At 34.5% G+C, this 21,440-nt stretch overlaps 1 protein-coding gene across 3 annotated transcripts in view; it reads left to right on the top strand.

Moving 5' to 3' along the window:
* LOC115413084 (tissue factor pathway inhibitor-like) overlaps window positions 1–21,440 on the top strand; it is a 93,693-nt gene that overhangs the window by 53,327 nt on the left and 18,926 nt on the right. For all 3 annotated transcript variants that reach the window (XM_030125840.1, XM_030125839.1, XM_030125841.1), the window contains exons 3-5: window positions 10,963–11,139; window positions 16,490–16,567; window positions 19,077–19,136. In XM_030125840.1, coding sequence (XP_029981700.1) covers window positions 10,963–11,139; window positions 16,490–16,567; window positions 19,077–19,136 — 315 coding nt within the window. The remainder of the gene's footprint in view (window positions 1–10,962; window positions 11,140–16,489; window positions 16,568–19,076; window positions 19,137–21,440) is intronic.

Raw genomic sequence — 21,440 nt, forward strand, 5'->3', positions numbered from 1 at the left:
TTGGGTCCGTAGGGCTTAAAGGTGGACGTTTGGGTCTGTAAGGGTTAAAGGTGAACGTGTGGGTCTTTAAGGGTTAAAGGTGGACGTTTGGGTCTTTAAGGGTTAAAGGTGGACGTTTGAGCCTGTAAGGGTTAAAGGTGGACGTTTGGGTCTTTAAGGGTTAAAGGTGGACGTTTGGGTCTGTAAGGGTTAAAGGTGGACGTTTGGGTCTGCAAGGGTTAAAGGTGGACGTTTGGGTCTTTAAGGGTTAAAGGTGGACGTTTGGGTCTGTAAGGGTTAAAGGTGGACGTTTGGGTCTGTAAGGGTTAAAGGTGGACGTTTGGGTCTGTGAGGGTTAAAGGTGGACGTTTGGGTCTGTAAGGGTTAAAGGTGAACGTGTGGGTCTTTAAGGGTTAAAGGTGGACGTTTGGGTCTGTAAGGGTTAAAGGTGAACGTGTGGGTCTTTAAGGGTTAAAGGTGGACGCTTGGGTCTGTAAGGGTTAAAGGTGAACGTGTGGGTCTTTAAGGGTTAAAGGTGGACGCTTGGGTCTGCAAGGGTTAAAGGTGGACGTTTGGGTCTTTAAGGGTTAAAGGTGGACGTTTGGGTCTGTAAGGGTTAAAGGTGGACGTTTGGGTCTGTAAGGGTTAAAGGTGGACGTTTTGGGTCTGTAAGGGTTACAGGTGAATGTGTGGGTCTTTAAGGGTTAAAGGTGGACGTTTGGGTCTGTAAGGGTTGAAGGTGGACATTTGGGTCTGTAAGGGTTAAAGGTGGACGTTTGGGTCTGTAAGGGTTAAAGGTGGACGTTTGGGTCTGTAAGGGTTAAAGGTGGACGTTTGGGTCTGTAAGGGTTAAAGGTGAACGTGTGGGTCTTTAAGGGTTAAAGGTGGACGTTTGGGTCTGTAAGGGTTAAAGGTGGACGTTTGGGTCTGTAAGGGTTAAAGGTGGACGTTTGGGTCTTTAAGGGTTAAAGGTGGACGTTTGGGTCTGTAAGGGTGAAAGGTGAACGTGTGGGTCTTTAAGGGTTAAAGGTGAACGTTTGGGTCTGTAAGGGTTAAAGGTGAACGTGTGGGTCTTTAAGGGTTAAAGGTGGACGTTTGGGTCTGTAAGGGTTGAAGGTGGACATTTGGGTCTGTAAGGGTTAAAGGTGGACGTTTGAGTCTGTAAGGGTTAAAGGTGGATGTTTGGGTCTTTAAGGGTTAAAGGTGGACGTTTGGGTCTTTAAGGGTTAAAGGTGAACGTGTGGGTCTTTAAGGGTTAAAGGTGGACGTTTGGGTCTGTAAGGGTTAAAGGTGGACGTTTGGGTCTGTAAGGGTTAAAGGTGGACGTTTGGGTCTGTAGGGCTTAAAGGTGGACGTTTGGGTCTTTAAGGTGGACGTTTGTGTCTTTAAGGTGGACGTGTGGGTCTTTAAGGGTTAAAGGTGGACGTTTGGGTCTGCAAGGGTTAAAGGTGGACGTTTGGGTCTTTAAGGGTTAAAGGTGGACGTTTGGGTCTGTAAGGGTTAAAGGTGGACGTTTGGGTCTTTAAGGGTTAAAGGTGGACGTTTGGGTCTGTAAGGGTTGAAGGTGGACATTTGGGTCTGTAAGGGTTAAAGGTGGACGTTTGGGTCTGTAAGGGTTAAAGGTGAACGTGTGGGTCTTTAAGGGTTAAAGGTGGACGTTTGGGTCTGTAAGGGTTAAAGGTGGACGTTTGGGTCTGCAAGGGTTAAAGGTGGATGTTTGGGTCTTTAAGGGTTAAAGGTGGACGTTTGGGTCTTTAAGGGTTAAAGGTGGACGTTTGGGTCTTTAAGGGTTAAAGGTGGACGTTTGGGTCTTTAAGGGTTAAAGGTGGACGTTTGTGTCTTTAAGGGTTAAAGGTGGACGTTTGGGTCTTTAAGGGTTAAAGGTGGACGTTTGTGTCTTTAAGGTGGATGTGTGGATCTGTAAGGGTTAAAGGTGGACGTTTGGGTCTGTAGGGCTTAAAGGTGGACGTTTGTGTCTTTAAGGTGGACGTGTGGGTCTTTAAGGGTTAAAGGTGGACGTTTGGGTCTGCAAGGGTTAAAGGTGGACGTTTGGGTCTTTAAGGGTTAAAGGTGGACGTTTGGGTCTGTAAGGGTTAAAGGTGGACGTTTGGGTCTTTAAGGGTTAAAGGTGGACGTTTGGGTCTGTAAGGGTTGAAGGTGGACATTTGGGTCTGTAAGGGTTAAAGGTGGACGTTTGGGTCTGTAAGGGTTAAAGGTGAACGTGTGGGTCTTTAAGGGTTAAAGGTGGACGTTTGGGTCTGTAAGGGTTAAAGGTGGACGTTTGGGTCTGCAAGGGTTAAAGGTGGATGTTTGGGTCTTTAAGGGTTAAAGGTGGACGTTTGGGTCTTTAAGGGTTAAAGGTGGACGTTTGGGTCTTTAAGGGTTAAAGGTGGACGTTTGGGTCTTTAAGGGTTAAAGGTGGACGTTTGTGTCTTTAAGGGTTAAAGGTGGACGTTTGGGTCTTTAAGGGTTAAAGGTGGACGTTTGTGTCTTTAAGGTGGATGTGTGGATCTGTAAGGGTTAAAGGTGGACGTTTGGGTCTGTAGGGCTTAAAGGTGGACGTTTGTGTCTTTAAGGTGGACGTGTGGGTCTTTAAGGGTCAAAGGTGTACGTTTGGGTCTTTAAGGGTTAAAGTTGGACGTTTGGGTCTGTAGGGCTTAAAGGTGGACATTTGGGTCTTTAAGGTGGACGTGTGGGTCTTTAAGGGTTAAAGGTGGACGTTTGGGTCTGTAGGGCTTAAAGGTGGACATTTGGGTCTTTAAGGTGGACGTGTGGGTCTTTAAGGGTTAAAGGTGAACGTTTGGGTCTGTAAGGGTCAAAGGTGGACGTTTGGGTCTGTAGGGCTTAAAGGTGGACGTTTGTGTCTTTAAGGTGGACGTGTGGGTCTTTAAGGGTTAAAGGTGAACGTTTGGGTCTGTAAGGGTCAAAGGTGGACGTTTGGGTCTGTAGGGCTTAAAGGTGGACGTTTGTGTCTTTAAGGTGGACGTGTGGGTCTTTAAGGGTCAAAGGTGAACGTTTGGGTCTGTAAGGGTCAAAGGTGGACGTTTGGGTCTGTAGGGCTTAAAGGTGGACGTTTGGGTCTTTAAGGTGGACGTTTGTGTCTTTAAGGTGGACGTGTGGGTCTTTAAGGGTTAAAGGTGGACGTGTGGGTCTTTAAGGGTTAAAGGTGGACGTTTGGGTCTGTAGGGCTTAAAGGTGGACATTTGGGTCTTTAAGGTGGACGTGTGGGTCTTTAAGGGTTAAAGGTGGACGTTTGGGTCTGTAGGGCTTAAAGGTGGACATTTGGGTCTTTAAGGTGGACGTTTGGGTCTTTAAGGTGGACGTGTGGGTCTTTAAGGTGGACGTGTGGGTCTTTAAGGGTTAAAGGTGGACGTTTGGGGCTGTAGGGCTTAAAGGTGGACATTTGGGTCTTTAAGGTGGACGTTTAGGTCTTTAAGGTGGACGTGTGGGTCTTTAAGGGTTAAAGGTGGACGTTTGGGTCTGTAAGGGTCAAAGGTGGACGTTTGGGTCTGTAGGGCTTAAAGGTGGACGTTTGTGTCTTTAAGGTGGACGTGTGGGTCTTTAAGGGTCAAAGGTGAACGTTTGGGTCTGTAAGGGTCAAAGGTGGACGTTTGGGTCTGTAGGGCTTAAAGGTGGACGTTTGGGTCTTTAAGGTGGACGTTTGTGTCTTTAAGGTGGACGTGTGGGTCTTTAAGGGTTAAAGGTGGACGTGTGGGTCTTTAAGGGTTAAAGGTGGACGTTTGGGTCTGTAGGGCTTAAAGGTGGACATTTGGGTCTTTAAGGTGGACGTGTGGGTCTTTAAGGGTTAAAGTTGGACGTTTGGGTCTGTAGGGCTTAAAGGTGGACATTTGGGTCTTTAAGGTGGACGTGTGGGTCTTTAAGGGTTAAAGGTGGACGTTTGGGTCTGTAGGGCTTAAAGGTGGACATTTGGGTCTTTAAGGTGGACGTGTGGGTCTTTAAGGGTTAAAGGTGGACGTTTGGGTCTGTAGGGCTTAAAGGTGGACGTTTGTGTCTTTAAGGTGGACGTGTGGGTCTTTAAGGGTTAAAGGTGAACGTTTGGGTCTGTAAGGGTCAAAGGTGGACGTTTGGGTCTGTAGGGCTTAAAGGTGGACGTTTGTGTCTTTAAGGTGGACGTGTGGGTCTTTAAGGGTCAAAGGTGAACGTTTGGGTCTGTAAGGGTCAAAGGTGGACGTTTGGGTCTGTAGGGCTTAAAGGTGGACGTTTGGGTCTTTAAGGTGGACGTTTGTGTCTTTAAGGTGGACGTGTGGGTCTTTAAGGGTTAAAGGTGGACGTGTGGGTCTTTAAGGGTTAAAGGTGGACGTTTGGGTCTGTAGGGCTTAAAGGTGGACATCTGGGTCTTTAAGGTGGACGTGTGGGTCTTTAAGGGTTAAAGGTGGACGTTTGGGTCTGTAGGGCTTAAAGGTGGACATTTGGGTCTTTAAGGTGGACGTTTGGGTCTTTAAGGTGGACGTGTGGGTCTTTAAGGGTTAAAGGTGGACGTTTGGGTCTGTAGGGCTTAAAGGTGGACATTTGGGTCTTTAAGGTGGACGTTTGGGTCTTTAAGGTGGACGTGTGGGTCTTTAAGGGTTAAAGGTGGACGTTTGGGTCTTTAAGGGTTAAAGGTGGACGTTTGGGTCTGTAGGGCTTAAAGGTGGACATTTGGGTCTTTAAGGTGGACATTTGGGTCTTTAAGGTGGACGTTTGGGTCTTTAAGGTGGACGTGTGGGTCTTTAAGGGTTAAAGGGCAGACAAACCCAGTGGCAGGTCTTGTTCGTGTGTACAGTCCAGTGGTATGGGTCATCTCCTGCGGCTCTCGTGTTTGTGTGGTCATCCTAAACCTGTCCTGGTTCTCAGTGCACTACCTCATCCATCCCAGGTTTCAGATGCATGTGTTGGCTGACGTACACACAGTATGACACAGTCATCTGTTCCACTGGAGACAAGTCACCTTCACCTTCTGCTGCAGGACACCATGCATTCTACAGTCACACACAGGAACACTTACCCTGCAGGCGTTGTGTGGACCGACAGTCACATGACCACGCACAGTCACATGACCAACTATTATAAACTATTATAGACTATTATGAACCATTATAAACTATTATAAACATTCTAAACTATTATAAACATTATAAACCATTATAAACTATTATAAACATAAACTATTATAAACTATTATAAACCATTATAAACTATTATAAACTATTATAAACATAAACTGTTATAAACTATTATAAACCATTATAAACTATTATAAACTATTATAAACATAAACTATTATAAACTATTATAAACATAAACTATTATAAACTATTATAAACCATTATAAACTATTATAAACTATTATAAACATAAACTATTATAAACTATTATAAACTATTATAAACCATTATAAACTATTATAAACATAAACTATTATAAACTATTATAACCATTATAAACGATTATAAACTATTATAAACATAAACTATTATAAACATTATAAACCATTATAAACTATTATAAACTATTATAAACATAAACTATTATAAACTATTATAAACATTATAAACTATTATAAACATAAACTATTATAAACTATTATAAACCATTATAAACTATTATAAACATAAACTATTATAAACTATTATAAACCATTATAAACTATTATAAACTATTATAAACATAAACTATTATAAACATTATAAACTATTATAACTATTATAAACATAAACTATTATAAACATTATAAACCATTATAAACTATTATAAACTATTATAAACTATTATAAACATAAACTATTATAAACTATTATAAACTATTATAAACATAAACTATTATAAACATTATAAACTATTATAAACTATTATAAACATAAACTATTATAAACATTATAAACCATTATAAACTATTATAAACTATTATAAACTATTATAAACATAAACTATTATAAACTATTATAAACAAACTATTATAAACATAAACTATTATAAACTATTATAAACCATTATAACTATTATAAACCCTATTATAACATAACTATATATAACTATTATAAACAAACTATTATAAACATAAACTATTATAAACCATTATAAACTATTATAAACTATTATAAACTATTATAAACATAAACTATTATAAACATTATAAACCATTATAAACTATTATAAACTATTATAAACATAAACTATTATAAACTATTATAAACCATTATAAACTATTATAAACTATTACAAACATAAACTATTATAAACTATTATAAACATAAACTATTATAAACTATTATAAACCATCATAAACTATTATAAACATAAACTATTCTAACTATTATAAACCATTATACATTATAAACATTATAAACTAAACTATTATAAACATTATAACCATTATAAACTATTATAACTATTAAAACATAAACTATTATAAACATTATAACCATTATAAACTATTATAAATATTATAAACTATATAAACATAAACTATATAAACTATTATAACATAAACTATTATCAACTAAACTATTATAACCTATTATAAACATAAACTATTATAAACTATTATAAACCATTATAACTTTATAAACTAAACTATTATAAACTATTATAAACCATTATAAATATTATAACATAAACTCTTATAAACTATTATAAACCATTATAACTATTATAACATAACTATTATAAACTATTATAACCATTATAAACTATTATAAACATAAACTATTATAAACTATTATAAACCATTATAAACTATTATAAACTATTACAAACATAAACTATTATAAACTATTATAAACATAAACTATTATAAACTATTATAAACCATTATAAACTATTATAAACATAAACTATTATAAACTATTATAAACCATTATAAACGATTATAAACTATTATAAACATAAACTATTATAAACCATTATAAACTATTATAAACTATTATAAACATAAACTATTATAAACATTATAAACCATTATAAACTATTATAAACTATTATAAACATAAACTATTATAAACATTATAAACCATTATAAACTATTATAAACTATTATAAACATAAACTATTATAAACTAATATAAACATAAACTATTATAAACTACTATAAACTATTATAAACTATTATAAACATAAACTATTATAAACATTATAAACCATTATAAACTATTATAAACTATTATAAACATAAACTATTATAAACATTATAAACCATTATAAACTATTATAAACTATTATAAACATAAACTATTATAAACTATTATAAACATTATAAACCATTATAAACTATTATAAACATAAACTATTATAAACTATTATAAACTATTATAAACATAAACTATTATAAACTATTATAAACCATTATAAACTATTATAAACCATTATAAACTATTATAAACATAAACTATTATAAACTATTATAAACATAAACTATTATAAACATTATAAACCATTATAAACTATTATAAACTATTATAAACATAAACTATTATAAACTATTATAAACCATTATAAACTATTATAAACTATTATAAACATTATAAACCATTATAAACTATTATAAACCATTATAAACTATTATAAACATTATAAACATAAACTATTATAAACTATTATAAACCATTATAAACTATTATAAACCATTATAAACTATTATAAACATTATACACATAAACTATTATAAACTATTATAAACCATTATAAACTATTATAAACATTATAAACTAATATAAACATTATAAACCATTATAAACATTATAAACTATTATAAACATTATAAACTATTATAAACTATTATAAACATTATAAACTATTATAAACTATTATAAACATAAACTATTATAAACTATTATAAACCATTATAAACTATTATAAACATTATAAACATAAACTATTATAAACTATTATAAACCATTATAAACTATTATAAACATTATAAACTAATATAAACATTATAAACCATTATAAACATTATAAACTATTATAAACATTATAAACCATTATAAACTATTATAAACTATTATAAACATTATAAACTATTATAAACTATTATAAACTATTATAAACCATTATAAACTATTATAAACATTATAAACTATTATAAACATTATAAACCATTATAAACTATTATAAACATTATAAACCATTATAAACTATTATAAACTATTATAAACATAAACTATTATAAACCATTATAAACTATTATAAACTATTATAAACATAAACTATTATAAACTATTATAAACCATTATAAACTATTATAAACATTATAAACTATTATAAACCATTATAAACTATTATAAACATTATAAACTATTATAAACTATTATAAACATTATAAACTATTATAAACATTATAAACCATTATAAACTATTATAAACTATTATAAACATAAACTATTATAAACATTATAAACTATTATAAACATAAACTATTATAAACTATTATAAACCATTATAAACTATTATAAACTATTATAAACATTATAAACCATTATAAACTATTATAAACATTATAAACTATTATAAACATTATAAACCATTATAAACTATTATAAACTATTATAAACATAAACTATTATAAACTATTATGAACCATTATAAACTATTATAAACTATTATAAACATTATAAACTATTATAAACTATTATAAACATTATAAACCATTATAAACTATTATAAACTATTATAAACATTATAAACTATTATAAACATTATAAATATAAACTATTATAAACATTATAAACCATTATAAGCTATTATAAACAAAAACTATTATAAACATTATAAACCATTTTAAACTATTATAAACATTATAAACTATTATAAACATTTTAACCATTATAAACTATTATTAAACTATTATAAACTATTATAAACATTATAAACTATTATAAACATTATAAATATAAACTATTATAAACATTATAAACCATTATAAGCTATTATAAACAAAAACTATTATAAACATTATAAACCATTTTAAACTATTATAAACATTATAAACTATTATAAACATTTTAACCATTATAAACTATTATTAAACTATTATAAACTATTATAAACATAAACTATTTTAAACTATTCTAAACTATTATAAACCTATTCTGAACTGACTCTAACTGTTCATTGTGTCTAAAATGTCTTATTGTTTTCCTAAGTGTGTCTTTTCTTGTGGTGGCTCATGTCTGTCTCCATCTAGTGGACGGTAACAGTATTACACCTGACTTCTTTTATTTGGCTTTGATCTAATTCCATTTGAAATCAAATTCTATGTCACTTTTGCCCTTTTTTCCTCCGCACAACAATGTTAATTGACAAATATCTTGTGTAATTACAGGAGGTTTCACAATCAAAATGTTGAATAAATGTATTTTTGTGAATGTATAACATGTATAAGCACTGATAAACTGTCCAAATACAGTTTTTATCAGTGGATTGGACAACTGAGTCTCACTGAAAATTATTTATATATATATTTATAGGGAATTGGATTGTTTTAATACATGAAAATATTCTGTATTAAACATTAAAAAGTAAAAAAAAAAAAAAAAAGTAAAATCTCATGTAAAGTTAGGGCAAAAAACTGTATTTGAATTATGGAAAATTACCGTATTTTTATGAAATGGTTATTTTCTGTTATTTTAATGTATTTTTTTGGTGGCCCTGCTGCTGGAATAATATTGTTTTGTTTTGTTTTGTTTTTTAACATTTTTGTTTGTTTTTACAGTGCTTGAAAAAATGAAATTTGTTAAAAAATTTAAGTACAATTTTCCCAGTCTTCTTCCTCCACTTCTCATTAGTCCATGTGCATTCTGGATCAGATCTGCAAAGACACTAAACACTGAGGAACAGGAAGAAAAGAGTTCAAACTGGACTGAATTTAATACAGACATTTCAGGTTGGACACATTTGTTCAGGTTAGTCACATTTTATTGGTACAGGAGAGTTTGGAAATGGAAAGAGTTTCATAATTTAATGTTTTTTGCACTAAATCAAGGAGAAAAAATTGGTGTTGTCATTATTTATAGGTTATTTTGATATTAGTTTTGAGTTTGATGCCCTAACTTGTACTTTGCCAATTCGTCCCACAGCCCAGACTGGACCCTGTGGTGGGCTGGTTTTGGGCCCCAGGCCTCAGGTTTGACACCTGTGGTCTACTTGTTCACTTGTGTAATTTTCAGCCTGTTTCAGTGTTTCGGTGCCAAAAGCTGCCCTTTAAGTCCTCGTCCACACTGTGGAAAAAAAACAAAACAAAAAAAAAACCTCAGTAATATTCCTTCAGCAGGGGCATCAAAAAAATACTGTAAAATAACAGAAAATAACCATCTCATAAAAATACGGTACTCCGTTGTCCAATCCACTGATAAAAACTGTATTTGGACAGTTTATCAGTGCTTATACATGTTATACATTCACAAAAATACATTTATTCAACATTTTTGTTGTGAAACCTCCTGTAATTACACAAGATATTTGTCAATGAACAAACAAGTCTGGTTCAACTGACAGAACTAATACTTCTGTTACTGTTAACTGTCAGTAACTTTATCTGGTTTTATTCATTTATTTTTTTACAGTATTAAACTTTAAATTAACAGTTTAATCTCATAAATAGAAAATAAATATTTGTGAAATTATGATACATTTGTAAATATATTTGAACTGTATTTTTCTGTGAAAAAAGGAAAAAAAAAAATCATTTAAAAAATGTAAATGTTCTGGTTCTTCACAGTTCCAGTTTTTTCCTGTTCTTTTCCATTTGACATGTAAAATCAGTCTGTTTGTGTCATTTCATTGATATTTTCCTGGATCTGAAAAATACAGAAAAATCTGTCAAATAAACAGTGAAAATTCTGTTAAATACCAGATTTTTTTGTGGTGTTTGATGCCAAACATCTCTCTTTCAGTGCTGGTCCAGGTTCATCAGGACCTGAATCTCCTGACCTCAGAATGACTGTGTGGTTCCTCACACTTCTGTCTGTTTTTTTGTTTTTTTTCCAGTGGATAAGAACCCGTGTGGTTTACCTGAAGCTGCCGGTCCGTGCAGAGGTCTGGTCAAACGCTACTTCTTTGACACCAGGACTGAACAGTGCAGGCCGTTCTTCTACGGCGGCTGCTTCGGGAACGCCAACAACTTCAGGAGCATGTCTGCGTGTCAGGCACGATGTCACAGCAGCGGTAGGTCCGCCTGAACCACCGGGAAAGAACCGAAAAGTCCAAAGGCTCCGCTTCATGAACCCTGTCATGCATCAGTTATGAGAACCTTAGTGGAGATGTTTTTCCTGAGTGTTTTTATTCCTGTTTAGGCATAAAAAAAAAAAAAAAAGATATTTATTTATTCATTCATTCATTCATTCATTCATTTTTTGTTTATTTCGAGCATTTACAGAATACATGCAAATTCAAAATTCCAAACTCATTCATCTACACTGGAAAAGGAGTTGGAAGAAGAAAAACTGAAACAAGAACATTTTTCCTGCAGATAATCTGATACTTTCTCACATTTTAACAGACTCTAATACTAGTTATTCCGAACTTCATGGAGATAATATGCAAAAAAAAAAAAAAAATTTTCATTAACAAAACTGTTAATTACAGTCTAATAACACTTAGCAATTGATTTAAAACATACTAGTGCAGATCAGGTTTATCAAGAACAGCAAAGTTACAGTAATGGTCTGAACTACAGTGGATGGAATGATGCATAAGTGACCACTGTAATACTATAATAATAATAATAATAATAATAATAATAATAATAATAATAATAATAATAATAATTATAATAATAATAATAATTATTATTATTATTATTATTATTATTATTATTATTATTATTATTATTATTATTATTGTAAGTTGCATTTCTAAAGCACATTTCATTCAGCAGAATGTCAAAGTGCTGCAGAGAGAAGATATGGAACTAGAACAACAGAACCTATGAATGTAAGAGAACAGCTGTAGAAGAACTGTCCACTGGAGTGACCGCTGGAGTGACCACTGGAGTGACCACTGTGCATGAAAGGGTTAAAATCACACATAACAGGCGCAGGTGTACTGGCTCACAGTAGAAAATGCTGTTCATTTGTGTGTTGTGTGTGATTTACTGGGATAGTGTGCACAGATAAGCACTGGGGCTGAGTATGAGTGAGTATCTGCAGATACGATACAAAGGACAACACCAGGACACAAGGGGCTGGGCTTCAGCTGGACGTTGGTGGGGACACAGAAGTGCAAGGCAGCACTCCTGAAAGTTGATGTTTTTTTGCATTTGTGATCATAATTGCACTCAGAAGTGGGAGAACATGGATCTAGTTGGAGTCCAGGGGTGGAAGTCCCAGGTTTGACTGAACATTCCAGAGCATTTCCTCCAGTGAAGGATGGAGAACAGGAGCTACAGGTGGAACTGGAACGCACAAAAGACCAGATTAATGTAGATGTGTGTCCTGTTAGCAGAAAAGATTCAACCTGTTTTTGTGTGAGCAGGAAAGTTTGGGCCCGTTTTTACATGAACAAACCTTCAGTACACTGTAAAAAAAAAAATCTGTAATTGAACAGAATTTTTACTGTTGATTTTACAGATTTTTCTGTACTTTTCAGATACAGGAAAATATGAATGAAATGACAAAAACAGACTGTGATTTTACATGTCAAATGGAAAAGAACAGGAAAAAACTGGAACTGTGAAGAACCAGAACATGTACATTTTTTAAAAGAATTTTTTTCTTTTTTCACAGAAAAATACAGTTAAAATACATTTACAAATGTATCGTAATTTCACAAATATTTATTTTCTATTTATGAGATTAAACTGTTAATTTAAAGTTTAATACTGTAAAAAATAATAAAACCAGATAAAATTCCTGACAGTTAACGGTAACAGAAGTATTAGTTCTGTCAGTTGAACCAGACTTGTTTGTTCATTGACAAATATCTTGTGTAATTACAGGAGGTTTCACAACAAAAATGTTGAATAAATGTATTTTTGTGAATGTATAACATGTATAAGCACTGATAAACTGTCCAAATACAGTTTTTATCAGTGGATTGGACAACTGAGTCTCACTGAAAATTATTTATATATATATTTATAGGGAATTGGATTGTTTTAATACATGTAAATATTCTGTATTAAATATTAAAAAGTCAAAAAATATGCAAAATCTCATGTAAAGTTAGGGCAAAAAACTGTATTTGAATTATGGAAAATTACCGTATTTTTATGAGATGGTTATTTTCTGTTATTTAACAGTATTCTTTTAGCACTTCTGCTGCTGAAATAATACTGTTTTTTTTTTTTTACAGTGTAACTCAGGCCCTTAGTTTTAGTTTTAGTCTCATTTCAAGGACAAGGCCTTTTTTTTTTTTTAATTTTCTCTCCTTTCCAGAGTGCTGACATTCTCCACTCAGCTCAGACAAAGGCTTTAATTATCTCCACTTCACCTTTTTGTCATCGTCAGCTCACACAGAAACCTGCTCCTGTTTTTAATCTGTCATGTGTTCTTCTTCTTCTTCTTCCTGAGGTCGTGTTCGCCCGAAGCGCTGAACGTTTCAAAGTGACTTCATCAAAAAAAAAACAGCAGGAAATCAACTGTGGATTTTAGCTGACCATGAAATTACATCCAACCGTCAATTTAACGTTTAAGCCGCTTTCACATTCACCAAAGCTCAGACGATTACATCAGACTGAGACCAAATGAAAAGACACAGAGAGACTGAAAGAGTGAGAACAGACACTGAGCTGGGACTGTTCACACCCACACGTTCACCTTTAACCCCTAAACACCCACACGTTCACCTTTAACCCCTAAACACCCACACGTTCACCTTTAACCCTTAAACACCCACACGTTCACCTTTAACCCCTAAACACCCACACGTTCACCTTTAACCCCTAAACACCCACACGTTCACCTTTAACCCTTAAACACCCAGACGTTCACCTTTAACCCTTAAACACCCAGATGTTCACCTTTAACCCTTAAATACCCACACGTTCACCTTTAACCCTTAAACACCCACACGTTCACCTTTAACCCTTAAACACCCACACGTTCACCTTTAACCCTTAAACACCCAGACGTTCACCTTTAACCCTTAAACACCCACACGTTCACCTTTAACCCTTAAACACCCACACGTTCACCTTTAACCCTTAAACACCCACACGTTCACCTTTAACCCTTAAACACCCAGACGTTCACCTTTAACCCTTAAACACCCACACGTTCACCTTTAACCCCTAAACACCCAGACGTTCACCTTTAACCCTTAAACACCCAAACATTCACCTTTAACCCTTAAACACCCAAACATTCACCTTTAACCGTTAAACACACAAACATTCACCTTTAACCCTTAAACACCCAAACATTCACCTTTAACCCTTAAACACCCAAACATTCACCTTTAACCCTGAAACACCCAAACGTTCACCTTTAACCCTTAAACACCCAGACATCTACCTTTAACCCTTACAGACCCAAACATTCACCTTTAACCCTTAAACACCCAGACATTCACCTTTAACCCTTAAACACCCAGACATTCACCTTTAACCCTTAAACACCCAAACATTCACCTTTAACCCTTACAGACCCAAACATTCACCTTTAACCCTTAAACACCCAAACATTCACCTTTAACCCTTAAACACCCAAACATTCACCTTTAACCCTTAAACACCCAAACATTCACCTTTAACCCTTACAGACCCATAAGTCCACCTTTAACCCTTATATCTATATCTATAATCAAAAATTGACTAAAATGAAGTAAAAAATTAATAAAATAAGCAACAAAATGAACAAAAACAGCCAAAATGATCAATAAAGTGAACAAAAATGAATAAAATAATAAGTAACATGAACAAAATAAGCCAAAGACTGAACAAAATGGAAGAAAAAATAATATAATAGGCAACAAAATGTAGAAAAATCCACCAAAACAAACACTGACCAGTAAAACCAGTGCCAGTGGATGGACACACTGGGTTTCTGTTCAGGTAAAGACAGATTGGACTGAAAAAGACAGTTTATTCAGTTTGGTCTGTTTTTATAGAAGAACCATCAACTGGAATCTGAGCTGGAATGAACATCTGCAGGATCAGTCAGTTAAATATAGAAAAATACAGGATTTACACGGAAAAAAACACAACAGACTAGAGGCTAGGATGACAGTACATGGTGATAATTCAATAAAAGAAGGTTAAATATAAAGAAACACATTATTAGGGCGCTGACATAAAGGTAAGACTGGTTCCTTATGGGTTAAAGGTAAGTTCAGATGGACTTTATTAAACCAACAGAGGAGGAAATTCAAATGGAACAGAAGCACAAGAAAAGAGGCATTACATACAAATAAAAAGAAAGATAAAGTATTTAGAAAAATGGTTGAAGTGACAAAAAATGACATTAATACTAATAATGATAGATAGATAGATAGATAGATAGATAGATAGATAGATAGATAGATAGATAGATAGATAGATAGATAGATAGATAGATAGATAGATAGATAGATAGATAGATAGATAGACTGTAAAAAAAAAACACACAAAAAAACCCAGTATTATTCCGGCAGCAGGGGCGCCAGAAAAATACTGTAAAATAACAGAAAATAACCATCCAATAACCAAAATACAGTAATTTTCCATCATTAAAACACATTTTTTTGCTCTAACTTTACATGAGATTTTGCATATTTTTCTGCCTTTTTAATGTTTAATAAAGAATATTTACATGTATTAAAACAATCCAATTCCCTATAAATATATATGTAAATAATTTTCAGTGAGACTCAGTTGTCCAATCCACTGATAAAAACTGTATTTGGACAGTTTATCAGTGCTTATACATGTTATACATTCACAAAAATACATTTATTCTACATTTGTGTTGTGAAACCTCCTGTAATTACACAAGATATTTGTCAATGAACAAACAAGTCTGGTTCAACTGGCAGAACTAATACTTCTGTTACTGTTAACTGTCTGGAATTTTATGTTTGTTTTTTTTTGTTTTTTTTTTTACAGTATTAAACTTTAAATTAAGAGTTTCTCATAAATAGAAAAGAAATATTTGTGAAATTATGATACATTTGCAAATGTATTTGAACTGTATTTTCTGTGAGAAAAGAAAGATTTTCTTTTAAAAAATGTAAATGTTCTGGTTCTTCACAGTTCCAGTTTTTTCCTGTTCTTTTCCATTTGACATGTCAAATCACAGTCTGTTTGTGTCATTTCATTGATATTTTCCTGGATCTGAAAAATACAGAAAAATCTGTCAAATAAACGGTGAAAATTCTGTTAAATTACAGATTTTTTTACAGTGTAGATAAGTCAGTGCGATGCAGCAGATGTTCAGATGTGTTTGTTTCAGCTGAACTGAAACTCACCTGGACTGATTCACTGATATTTACAGACCTCTGCTTTCAGTCTGTCCGTTCAGACTGAACTCATGTCCAGGTCCACGTGGACTCTGAAGGTTTCACACGATCCTTGTTTTTCTTTTACTTTCCATCATTATAGACAAACCCAGTTCAGCCCCAGAGGTCCAGACCCAGGCTCCTCCAAGAACTGAGCGTCTGCAGTCCCCAGTAGGAACTGGTAAGACACGAGTATAGGAACTGGTAAGACATGAGTATAGGAACTGGTAAGACATAAGTATAGGAACTGGTAAGACATGAGTATAGGAACTGGTAAGACACGAGTATAGGAACTGGTAAGACATGAGTATAGGAACTGGTAAGACATAAGTATAGGAACTGGTAAGACATGAGTATAGGAACTGGTAAGACACGAGTATAGGAACTGGTAAGACACGAGTATAGGAACTGGTAAGACACGAGTATAGGAACTGATAAGACATGAGTATAGGAACTGGTAAGACACGAGTATAGGAACTGATAAGACATAAGTATAGGAACTGGTAAGACATGAGTATAGGAACTGGTGAGACATGAGTATAGGAACTGGTAAGACACGAGTATAGGAACTGGTAAGACATGAGTATAGGAACTGGTGAGACATGAGTATAGGAACTGGTAAGACATAAGTATAGGAACTGGTAAGACACGAGTATAGGAACTGGTGAGACATGAGTATAGGAACTGGTAAGACATGAGTATAGGAACTGGTAAGACATGAGTATAGGAACTGGTAAGACACGAGTATAGGAACTGGTAAGACATGAGTATAGGAACTGGTAAGACATGAGTATAGGAACTGGTGAGACATGAGTATAGGAACTGGTGAGACACGAGTATAGGAACTGGTAAGACACGAGTATAGGAACTGGTAAGACATGAGTATAGGAACTGGTGAGACATGAGTATAGGAACTGGTAAGACATAAGTATAGGAACTGGTAAGACATGAGTATAGGAACTGGTGAGACATGAGTATAGGAACTGGTAAGACATAAGTATAGGAACTGGTAAGACACGAGTATAGGAACTGGTAAGACACGAGTATAGGAACTGGTAAGACACGAGTATAGGAACTGGTAAGACACGAGTATAGGAACTGGTAAGACACGAGTATAGGAACTGGTAAGACATGAGTATAGGAACTGGTGAGACACGAGTATAGGAACTGGTAAGACATGAGTATAGGAACTGGTAAGACATAAGTATAGGAACTGGTAAGACACGAGTATAGGAACTGGTAAGACATGAGTATAGGAACTGGTAAGACACGAGTATAGGAACTGGTAAGACATGAGTATAGGAACTGGTGAGACACGAGTATAGGAACTGGTAAGACATGAGTATAGGAACTGGTAAGACAATATTCCTGTAACTGCCGCCTGCTGAATACGCTTCAGTAATCTGTGAGAGTGAAGACACTCGTCATGTCCCGATCTGGATTTTTGGCTTCCAAAAATGTGAACTCTTTTCTTCCTGTTCTCAGTGTTTAGTGTCTTTGTAGATCTGACCCAGAATGCACATGGACTAATGAGAAGTGGAGGAAGAAGACTGGTAAAACTGCACTGATTTTTCTGAAGAAATTTCAGTTTTTTCAGGTTATTCAGATCTTTTTTGTTTGGATATTTTATAAAAATAAGTATTTTCATAATTTCATGGGTTTTTTTGCACTCAAACACAGACATAAATTGTCAGTTGTCATTATTTCTGGGTTCTTCTGTTCTTCTTTTCCTGGTTAGGTCCACTGCAGATCAGATCAGACTGAATGTGGAACCTGAAAGAACAGGAGTTTAGAACCCTGGGTTTAATGGAATATTTTTGGGAGGGGCCCAAATTAACACAAAACCTAAATAACTGATTATTCCCCTCCAACATGTTTACAGAACTCCATGGACACCAGTCCAATAGCTCTGCTGTCCTAGTATCATCATCTGACCTTCTAGACTTTCAAATGTCGACAAAAACATCCATTTAGTTTCACTTTGCTTCAAACTGGGCTCATGTGTAGATGCAGCTGTTCTACATCACTCTGACTTAAAGCTAAGGCATATGTATTTTCTCCACATTTTGGGTCAATGTTTTTCAGGTTTTTTTCCCACCAAGGATTAGGATCTTTAAAAGGATGTGATCAGTCAGGTCTGTCAAACTCATGTCAGTTCAGTTCCACGTTCAGCTAAATTTAATCTGCAGTGGACCCAACCAGAAAAATAATAACAGAATAATATAGAAACAATGTCAACTCCAAACTTTTCTCTGTATTTTAAAAGTAAAATTAAACAATGAAAATGTTTCCATCTACAAACTATCCTTTTAAACAATGTGAATAACATGAACAAACTGAAAAAATCAGTGTAATTTTAACACTATTCTTCCTCAGGTTATCATTTCCACATGTTCATTATAACATACAGATCACAGTGGATCTACAAACACACACAACATTTAAGAACAGACAGAATATTGGTACAATTGCACTTATTTTTCTTTAGACATTTCAGGTTCTTCACATTTCTTTGAATTATTCACATTTTTGTGAAATTATACTTTGTTTTAGTGTAAATACATGAGAATATTTACATTTCCAAAGAGAAAAATGTGCAGTTGTGAGTATTTCTACATTATTATGACAGTATTTTGGTTGTGTGACCAGTGACACTTCTTGGACGTTCTGTGTGTTTGTTTGTTTCTCAGGGGAAATGCCAGTGAGTGCATCTGTGGTGCAGCTGAACGCCTCCCACCCACTACCAAACGGTACGAAACCACAACAGCATGGAAGTTTGTAGCACTCTGGACACCATTTACAACACAGGTGTCAAACGTGCGGCCCGGGGGCCAAATCTGGTCCCCCTGCCAAAGGTTCCATTGTGGCCCTGCAGGATGAAAGGTCCTAACTGAACCTGAACAGTCCAGGTGGTTCAGGTTCCACATCCAGACCAGTGGGATCTACAGTCAAAAGAACAACACAATAAACCAGAATAATGACAAACACACATTTACTGAGAAAAATTATGTGGAAAAATTAAAGTGAAAAAAAAAAACATTCCACTGTGAAAATATTGACATTTACAAAACTATTCTTTCACAATAAAATGCAAATAAATCCATAAATAAAAGCACAGATGAACAACCTGAACTGTGCAGTTTGAACAATATTCTGCCTGTTCCTAAATGTTTGGTGCATTTATGGATCCACTGGGATCTGCAGTTGTGTTCAGAATAACAGATGGAATATTGGAGAAACTGTTCACATTTTAGTTCAAACTCCAACATTTGAACAATATTCTGTCTGTTATTAAATGTTTATGGAACACTGTGTGTGAATGCACATGTAGAAATAAGAAGTCCAGGCAGAAGAGTGTTCAAACTGCACTAATTTTTCAAATGAAAGTTCTGTTTTTTCAGGTTATTCACATCTGTTTTGTAAAATGTAAATATTTTCATAGTTTAATTGGGGACTTTTGGTACTAAAACAAAAAGTAAAACTTGGATTAGTCATTATTTATAGGTTATTAAGTCAGTATTTTACTGGTTCGGTCCACTGCAGATCTAATTGGGCTGAATATGGAACTGAACCTAAATGAGTTTAACAGCCCTGATTCAGAAGCAAGAACCCACAAAGTCACTGAACTGAGGTGAAAGCAGATACAGTTCCATGTCAGAATACAGAGACAGCAGAGCACAGCCGTCCACAGCCTTAAACCCCTGCTACAGGAGAACTTCCAGAGCTCGTATATGTTTAGTCTGTTCCCGTGTTAGGTTCCCTCACAGTGGATCGGTTAGGTCTGAACTCCTGTGAACACATTGGACCTTAAACCAGAGCTGTCAAACTAACAGAAACTGCAGATGAACACCGTTCTTATGTTCTTACCCTCATGTTCATAAATGTTTAACTGAAACACAAATGGAGCCCAGTCTGTGGACCCACTGAATCCAAGTGTTTGTGTTCTAACAAAACAAGGACGAATGTCAGAATACAGTTGGATATTATGGGATAGATCTCAGTGCATGGGTTCGTTTGGGTTCAGTTATTCTGTTTGTTTCTACAGTGAGTCACAGATGGTTTGGACTGAATGTAGATCAACACTAATTTTCTTTTTTTCTCTAATTTTCAATGTTCTTCCTTTAAATGTCATATAATAAAATACTGATGTTTCTCAGCTCTGTGGACATAAATCTGTGGACACATCATGTCTGCAGCGGTCACATGTCCTGTTCAGGAGGATCACACACACAAACCGCAAGATTAATTATCAATAGGATATCTATCCCATAATATCCAACTGTATTCTGACATTAGTCCTTATAGTTTTGGATCCTAGTGCCTGTTAGAACACACACACCTGGGTCCAGCAGGTCCACAGACTGGGCTCCATCTGGGTCTGAGTTCAACTGTTCTGATCTGAGGAGAATGATGTGAAAGTACATGTATTCTCTTCATCATGTCTTCACTGTGTCCTGTGTGCGTCCACTGAGCAGATGTTCTGTTGAAAGCAGACACTGACATCTAGTGGTGATCTGATGTAAACACAGTCTGTAGAAACAGGCTGCAGCTCAGACCCACGTGGAACCTGACCGTTTTCTGCCTCACTACCACTAACGGTCCCTCCATCTTATACATTAGGAAGGTTTTTTATTATTCCATGTGTTTCTGTAAGTCATTATGAGCACAGCTGATGTCATGGTTTAAGATAAGATAAGATAAGATAAGATAAGATAAGATAAGATAAGATAAGATAAGATCAGACTTTTCTGATCCCACTGTGGGGACATTTAACAGTTAACAGCAGCAACAGACAATAAACAAGTGCAGAAAAAAGACAGAAAAACCACAAGTGACAAATGGAAAACAAGAGAAAATGAGAAATGTGTTTTTTTATATAAATATTTATATAAATAGAGAATTAACTTCATTTCTTCATAACTTCATTTCCCATCATGCAGCAGGGTACTGCACTTCCTGTCTGCTGATGTGCTAGGCTGCTTCCGGCCCCTCCCCCTGGCAACCGCTTAGCAACAAGAATTACATTAGTCCCTCCTGGAAAAAAAAAAAAAAGG

This window comes from Sphaeramia orbicularis, chromosome 21 (assembly GCF_902148855.1).
Source record: "Sphaeramia orbicularis chromosome 21, fSphaOr1.1, whole genome shotgun sequence".
Taxonomy (NCBI): Eukaryota; Metazoa; Chordata; class Actinopteri; order Kurtiformes; family Apogonidae; genus Sphaeramia; species Sphaeramia orbicularis.